This window comes from Paralichthys olivaceus, chromosome 1, assembly GCF_024713975.1.
Source record: "Paralichthys olivaceus isolate ysfri-2021 chromosome 1, ASM2471397v2, whole genome shotgun sequence".
NCBI classification, from domain to species: Eukaryota; Metazoa; Chordata; class Actinopteri; order Pleuronectiformes; family Paralichthyidae; genus Paralichthys; species Paralichthys olivaceus.
Genome location: NC_091093.1, coordinates 23,624,605 through 23,631,721, shown reverse-complemented (window position 1 = coordinate 23,631,721; position 7,117 = coordinate 23,624,605). Strand labels below are relative to the sequence as shown.

General features: G+C 41.0%; 1 protein-coding gene across 1 annotated transcript; it reads left to right on the top strand.

Annotated features, from left to right (window-relative positions):
- Positions 1 to 224: 224 nt before the first annotated feature.
- On the top strand, positions 225 to 7,021 carry atic (5-aminoimidazole-4-carboxamide ribonucleotide formyltransferase/IMP cyclohydrolase). The gene is made up of 15 exons (XM_020080338.2): positions 225 to 385; positions 591 to 717; positions 862 to 1,005; positions 2,262 to 2,350; positions 2,551 to 2,702; positions 3,570 to 3,726; positions 4,553 to 4,678; positions 4,788 to 4,895; positions 4,986 to 5,071; positions 5,176 to 5,265; positions 5,355 to 5,480; positions 5,581 to 5,673; positions 5,753 to 5,935; positions 6,098 to 6,253; positions 6,690 to 7,021. The coding sequence occupies exons 1-15, from the start codon at positions 367 to 369 to the stop codon at positions 6,807 to 6,809; spliced, it is 1,776 nt and encodes a 591-aa protein (XP_019935897.1). The 5' UTR covers positions 225 to 366; the 3' UTR covers positions 6,810 to 7,021.
- The last annotated feature ends 96 nt before the right edge of the window (positions 7,022 to 7,117 follow it).

Sequence of the window (7,117 nt, the reverse complement as noted above, 5' to 3'; positions counted from 1 at the left end):
TCATCTATAATCTATAAGTATAAAATCTATCATCTATAATCTATATGTATAAAATCTATAATCGATAAGTATAAAATCTATCATCTATAATCGATAAATATAAAATCTATAATCTATAATCTATATATATAAAATCTATAATCGATAAGTATAAAATCTCTACTCGGCTCTTTGACACGAGGGTAGGCTGGTCCGTGAGGGGCGGGCCGTCGTCAGCAGGGCGGGCCGTCGTCAGCAGGGCGGGTCTCTGCCGGTTTGAATCTCATGATGAGGAGCTTGTGTTTGAGTCTCACGCTTCTTTGAGTCTCTGCTGGTGAAACTGACAGGAACCTGCTCTCCAGCCTCTCACACTCTGTGACTGTCAACATGGCCTCCTCAGAGCTCGGTAACACGTTCTCCTGATACTTTACTTTAACTTCCGCCGCTGTTGTTAACTTTATTTATCTGCGACACGCAGGATGCTAGCTCACTGGCTAACATTAGCCAGCGTGGTTAGCGTCCCCCCCCCCTCCTCCCCGGTAGAAACAAACCTCCACGTCTCCTCTGTGTCTTTTAAACACTAGTGTGGATGTGTGTTGTGTCTCCTGCAGCACTCCTCAGCGTCTCAGATAAAACTGGACTCCTGGACTTCGCTAAGAAGCTGCTGGATGTGGGACTGGCTCTGGTCGCCTCAGGTGGAACAGCCAAAGCCCTGCGTGGAGCTGGACTGGCTGTCAGGTGGGTGCCCGGGCGGGTCCTGACACAAAACCTCCATCCTCTGCAGCTATGGCTTCATTTCTCCTCATTTTTCTACATGCACAAAGTCCAACAGATGCCCGCTGCTGTCCTTATCTAACCTGGGTATGTGTCTGTGTGTTTCAGGGACGTGTCTGAGCTGACCGGACACCCAGAGATGCTGGGGGGCAGAGTGAAGACCCTGCACCCCGCCGTCCATGGAGGCATCCTGGCCAGGAAGACCCCCGCAGACACCGCAGACATGGAGAAGCTGGGCTACAGCCTGGTCAGGTGAGAGACACGTGACATGTCTCACATTTCATAAACACAGAAACTCAAAATCTACTCCTGTACAGTCCCAGCTGTAAAATAGCACAGTTCAATGATGAATGTGTATTTACAATAGATAGAGGGGCAGGGTGATGATGGTGTTTTTAAAAACTAAATAATCAGAATTGTTGGTCTTAAAAAGTCCTAAATATGTTAAAATATTACTCACTGGGTCTTACATGTGTTTAGGTAAGTTTTAATTATGTTTAAACTCTAAAATTAGGGGTTTGAGAATCACAGTGCACTCAGCTTGGCGGTGGGAAAGTCATTCTGGGACATTTCTTCATCTCCGTCATACTTGACATAGATGTTAGGTTCCATTCATTATGGTTTTGGCAAGTCTTAGATTAAACTTGTTGAAGCTTGCAGAAACCCTGGAGAGGGAAAGGTTGAAACAGAAATAAAAACTACAAAGCCCAGTTGAATCTAAGAGCATGCATGACCTGTGTCTGTGAAGCAGCTCACAAGCTAATATGGTCCAGATAGAGACTCATCTTGAAGCACGTGTAGTAGATTTGCCTGCTGGTTAATTGGAAAACTGCTGCTCCTGGTCTTGTGACTGCCATTTGTTTGTGGATGGAGGTATGTGATGGGATCACAGAATCCCCAGTGTCCCTGCAGCTAAATTAAACACACAGGCTGATAGAGATACAACTTGACTGATTAGATTTTCATCACTTCACTCATTGGATTGAAAAATCAAGACTTTCTGTGTTTCATTGACTGATTGTGAGCATGTGATAAAGATGTGGGGGCTGCAGCTAACAATTATTTCCTCATTGGTTGGTAATGTAATGCATGCATTTTTCTTTCTTTAAGAAATGTGTGGCTTCAAAAAGATCTTAAGTTTACTATCATGTGAAAAAACAAGTCCTCGCATCTCATGAGCCAGAAACATCAAATAAAATAAAACTAATGCTGTAAGCAAAGAAATCATAAATCAGTTCACATTATGTGAGGAAAAATAAAAACAGAGTATGCAGGTCTAGTTGTGAGTATGAGGATGACGTGTCTAATAATAGAAAATTAATATAATCAAATATATTTATATAGAACTTTACAAAACACAGTTTTGCTTCACAAAAAGCCAGATTAAACTATCCATATAACTAAAATCAGACGAATAAGCATGTGCTGTGTGATTGTAAGTGTGTGAATGATTGTTTTCAGAGTTTGATGAGTATGAATTGATTGAATTATTGTTGGCTCTTTTTCAGAGTGGTGGTGTGCAACCTCTACCCCTTTGTGAAGACTATCTCTAGCCCGGATGTTACAGTGGAGGATGCTGTGGAGCAGATAGATATTGGTGAGTCGGGTTGTAGCTTAGTAGTCCATTGTATCCTAATAAAACAGAAACATAAAAACATTTCAAACATTGCTTCAATAGCAGAAAGTATCAGAAGTTTCATGCATTCAACTGTATTAAAAATCACATTTATTCCCCCACCTTATTAATGGTGAAATCTTGATTTTTATCTATTTATTTTATTTTTCTTTCTTCTTCAGGTGGAGTAACTCTCCTTAGAGCAGCAGCCAAAAATCACGCTCGAGTCACTATTGTGTGCGATCCTGCCGACTATTCGCTGGTTGCCAAGGAGATGGAGGGTTCAGAGGAGAGAGACACAACCCTGGAAACTCGCAGAACTCTGGCCCTTAAAGTACGTGGTTGTTTTTGTTTTTCCCAAGCACCATTTTAACTTTCAACGATGTGAGAGAAACACACACATCTTCAAACCCAACTCCCTCTCAGCTGCTGTTGATATGTGGTGTCTTTTTAAAAAGCTTTAAAAAGACTTAAAGGGATTGGAAGTATGTTCTAACTCGTCACTTTATTAAAAAGAAGTTACAGTAGCTGTGTCTTTGTAATGTTTTACAGTTACTAGTTTAGTTAACTTTTTTAATATTTTAACCAACCACTGAAAGATTAGCCAAGGAAATCATTTTCAGATCAGTTGATAATGAAATAACTTGTCGGTTGCTAACAGAAAGACAGGAAACTAACTCAAATTCCAGAGTTGTAAATTTAGAAAGTGCCATTTTAAAGTTAGAAGAAGTTAAGTTGTGTGTTATTACCATATTTCATAATCACACTAACATAAAAGTGTCTGTTAATTCCACAGGGTCACTGTTGAGACTTGTTCTTAAAAAGATTATTCATTCATGCCTTTGTTTTTTTAGAGGTATGAGCCCCTGTCTTATAACAGGCCTCCAGAGCGCACATGTGACCAAAATCTGAAATGCAACTAAACAATTCTCTGTGATGATCACCAAACAGTATCTTTTCTGATGATTTGCTCACATCTGTATTTGTTTTAGAGGTGAAGGTCTTTGAAAGGCAAAGTCCAGTGCAGCCTTTTTTTTTTTATCACAAGTTGAAATGTGTTCAGGTTGCAGAGTTAAACATATGACACCCTGTGAACTTTCACCTTGTTAAGAATGAACTGAGTTTTGGCTCATATTGTAGTCATGACCTTGTATTAAATGTCCAGTTGTTGAGCTTTCTAACTGTGTTTCTCCGTCCTCAGGCTTTCACGCACACAGCACAGTATGATGACGCAATATCAGACTACTTCCGCAGAGAGTACAGCTCTGGTGTTTCCCAGCTGCCTCTGCGTTATGGCATGAACCCCCACCAAGCGCCTGCCCAACTCTACACCCTGCGCCCAGCCCTCCCCCTCAAAGGTAGACCCAGATCACACCTGTCCCAGCTGACCTGAATGAGTCTTTGAAATAATTAGTCGTTTTTGAAATACACTGTTTTGTTTCAGCCAGTAAGCCCCTCAAATCGTCTCCTTGAAGACAAAGCAATTGCTGACAGTCAATGAAACGTCGATTTGACTCAGATCTGGGGCTTTTGTCTGTGAATTCCAAAACTCATCGGCAACCGGAAAATCAGGCTAAAGAATGTGTTGTGTGAACTTAACTGGCAGAGAATTAGATGCTTAATAAATTGCAAATTATTCAGCTTCAGAGTTAATTATCACCAAATCTTCTTACATGTGGACAGAGCCAGGCCAGTTGTTCTCAGTCTTTATGTTAAACTTAGAAACTCAGCTGCAGTGTAGAATTTATTGACACATGTGACAACGAGTTTCTTTTTCTGTCCTCCAGAGAATGAACAGGTCTATATTCTGCAAAGTCAAACTTATGCATGAACATAAACTTAGATGAGATAAACTCAGTGAACAGTTCACTTTCTTCATTGAACTGATGTTATCCAGACTAACAGTGACCCTATTCAGACTTGATCAAATCTCTGGGGACAGATGTGAATACTGCATCTGAACTGAGTGTAACAGACATAAAGAACGAGGTCACCAGAGTTTAGATTACAAATAAACCTTTTTTTTTCCTGGTCTGCCTCAAATAATGAGTTTAGTGATTCACAAGTAAAATAATTAAAATTCTGTGTGTGATAGAAGATATTTCTGTTGGCAGCAAGTGTGAAGCAAGGTAATGAACAATTACAACTTATTTTTCCTTTTCATAAATTCATTTTGATTTTCAGTGGTCAATGGTTCCCCCGGCTTTATCAACCTGTGCGATGCCCTGAACGCCTGGCAGCTGGTCAGAGAGTTAAAGAGTGCCCTGGGCTTGGCTGCTGCCACCTCCTTCAAACATGTCAGCCCTGCTGGTGAGACAAAGAGAGACACACTCTTTAAGAGACACACTTAACAGTCAAAACATGGACATAGAGAAAAATACTTTAAATCCGAAAAAACCTTTTCCCATTTCTTCTGAAGGAGCTGCTGTAGGAGTTCCTCTGACTGAGGAGGAAGCCAGAGTGTGCATGGTGCATGACATGTTAAAGGATCTCACCCCGCTGGCCACAGCCTACGCCAGAGCAAGAGGTGAAAATAGAACCATACAGTAGTTTTCCTGGAGTTTGTGCCTTAAACTTTTTTAGCGTGGAGCTGCATTAACGCTGTCTGCATCACCAGGTTCTGACAGGATGTCTTCTTTTGGAGACTTCATCGCTGTGTCAGATGTGTGTGACGTTCCCACTGCTAAGATTATATCAAGAGAGGTAAAGACTTGTGTCAAAGCAGTAACATCTTAAAAAAGTTTCTTTGCTGCGAGTATAGTTACATTTTTCTGCAACATTGTTTTCATTCAATCAATTGTTCTCAGGTGTCTGATGGTATCATTGCTCCTGGTTACGATGAGGAGGCGCTCAAGATCCTCTCCAAAAAGAAAGGTGGAAAATACTGTGTACTTCAGGTAAAGATTTTGTCAATCATACTGTATATGCCGACTTAAATTTGCTGTTTGAGTTGATATTTTTCACCATTTATGTGTTTTCATCTCAGATGGATCCAGATTACGAGCCTGATGAGGCTGAGGTGAGAGTGTTATTTGGTCTCCATCTCAAACAAAAGAGGAACGGAGGCCTTATTGATAAGGAATTCTTCAGCAACATTGTTTCCAATGGCTCGGTAGGTCAAAATTTTCGTATTATTTTTAATAACTTAATTACTAGCGATACAATCAGACTTAAATAATTGTTCACACTTTGACCTTTTCTGTGTCCACAAGCTTTCTGAGGAAGCGGTGCGTGACCTCACAGTGGCCACGATCGCCGTCAAATACACTCAGTCCAACTCTGTCTGCTATGCTAAAGATGGACAGGTAAGAACAGGCGGGAGAATGAAATCAAAATGAGCCATATTCGTCTTTCACTAATTTGTTTCTCGTTTTTGTTTTACAGGTCATTGGTATTGGGGCGGGTCAACAGTCTCGTATCCATTGCACACGGCTGGCAGGTGACAAAGCTGATAACTGGTGGCTGAGGCACCACCCAAGTGTCCTGGACATGAAGTTTCGCACCGGTGTGAAGCGGGCGGAGATGGCCAATGCAATCGACCAATATGTGAGCAACACTATTGGAGAGGTAAGGACCGTCACAGGCTCTTTTCAGTCTAAGCTAGATTCACGTTTCACTATAAAAAAAAATGCAATTATACCTTTAATCTGCTGGTCAGTCCGTGTGTTGTCTGTAATACTTTTGGTTTTTGGAGCACTTGTCTTGATTCTGTGTATTTTGTGTTGCCAGGGTCCCGACCTGGAAATATGGAAGTCGATGTATGAAGAGGTGCCTGAGCCTCTGTCGGAGACTGACAAGAAGACCTGGATCAGCTCCCTGCAGGCAGTGGCCGTCAGCTCTGACGCCTTCTTCCCCTTCAGAGACAACATAGATCGTGCCAAACGGGTAAATAACGCATTTCACAAACAACCTACTGACTCAAATTAACATTTTATGTCAAAATCAAAACATTTTCTCTCAAAATAGCAATATTTTATCTAAAAATAATGATAATTTTTGTCAAAATCACATTTTATCTCAAAATAATGACATTTATCTCAAAATAATGACATTTTATCTCAAAATAATTCTTGAATCTCGACATCTTCTATTGCACCTCTTTTTCATTCTGAGATATTTCTATTCTATTTGATTATTTTTGTTTGTTTTGCATCTGTCGCTTGTTTAAAAGCATCATCATGTTCCAGACACTTCCTGCTGTGTCCTCACAGGGTCACACTGACATTTTACTTGGGGTCTGTTACTTGTGCATGTCTGAGAGCAGCTTAAGAACTTTCCAACCGCCTTCACTAACGCCTCTCTGCTCTGTGTGTGTCTGTAGAGTGGTGTCGAGTTCATCGCTGCTCCCGCAGGCTCTGCTGCCGACCAGGTTGTGATCAAAGCCTGTAACGAGCAGGGCATCACTCTGGTCCACACCAACCTGCGGCTCTTCCACCACTGAGCATCTTGTTTTTCCAAGTTTGCTTATTAGGGTAATTAGGGTATTAGGGTATCATTGCTGTTACTTAGAACATTCCTACCTGCATCATGCTAAATTTACGAGGTTTTGCAACACTAACTGCATCCCTGACTTGTGAACCTAACATTAGACACAAACTGTTAATTGTATGTTCATCACATTTCAGCGTTAAATAAACTGTAAATGACAGTTAACAGGTATTTTGTCTGTTTTTAGTTTGCTGGCCTCATAGTCAGTGGGTCCAGACTTTAATATATCAACTATTTGATGTATTTGTCTGTAATCCAAAA

Bases quoted from the DNA above. Each gene is read 5' to 3' on its own strand.
- atic (XM_020080338.2), top strand. The intron at 2,351-2,550 runs GTGAGTCGGGTT...TTTCTTCTTCAG, and splicing joins TGTGGAGCAGATAGATATTG to GTGGAGTAACTCTCCTTAGA. The intron at 5,072-5,175 runs GTAAAGACTTGT...AATTGTTCTCAG, and splicing joins CTAAGATTATATCAAGAGAG to GTGTCTGATGGTATCATTGC.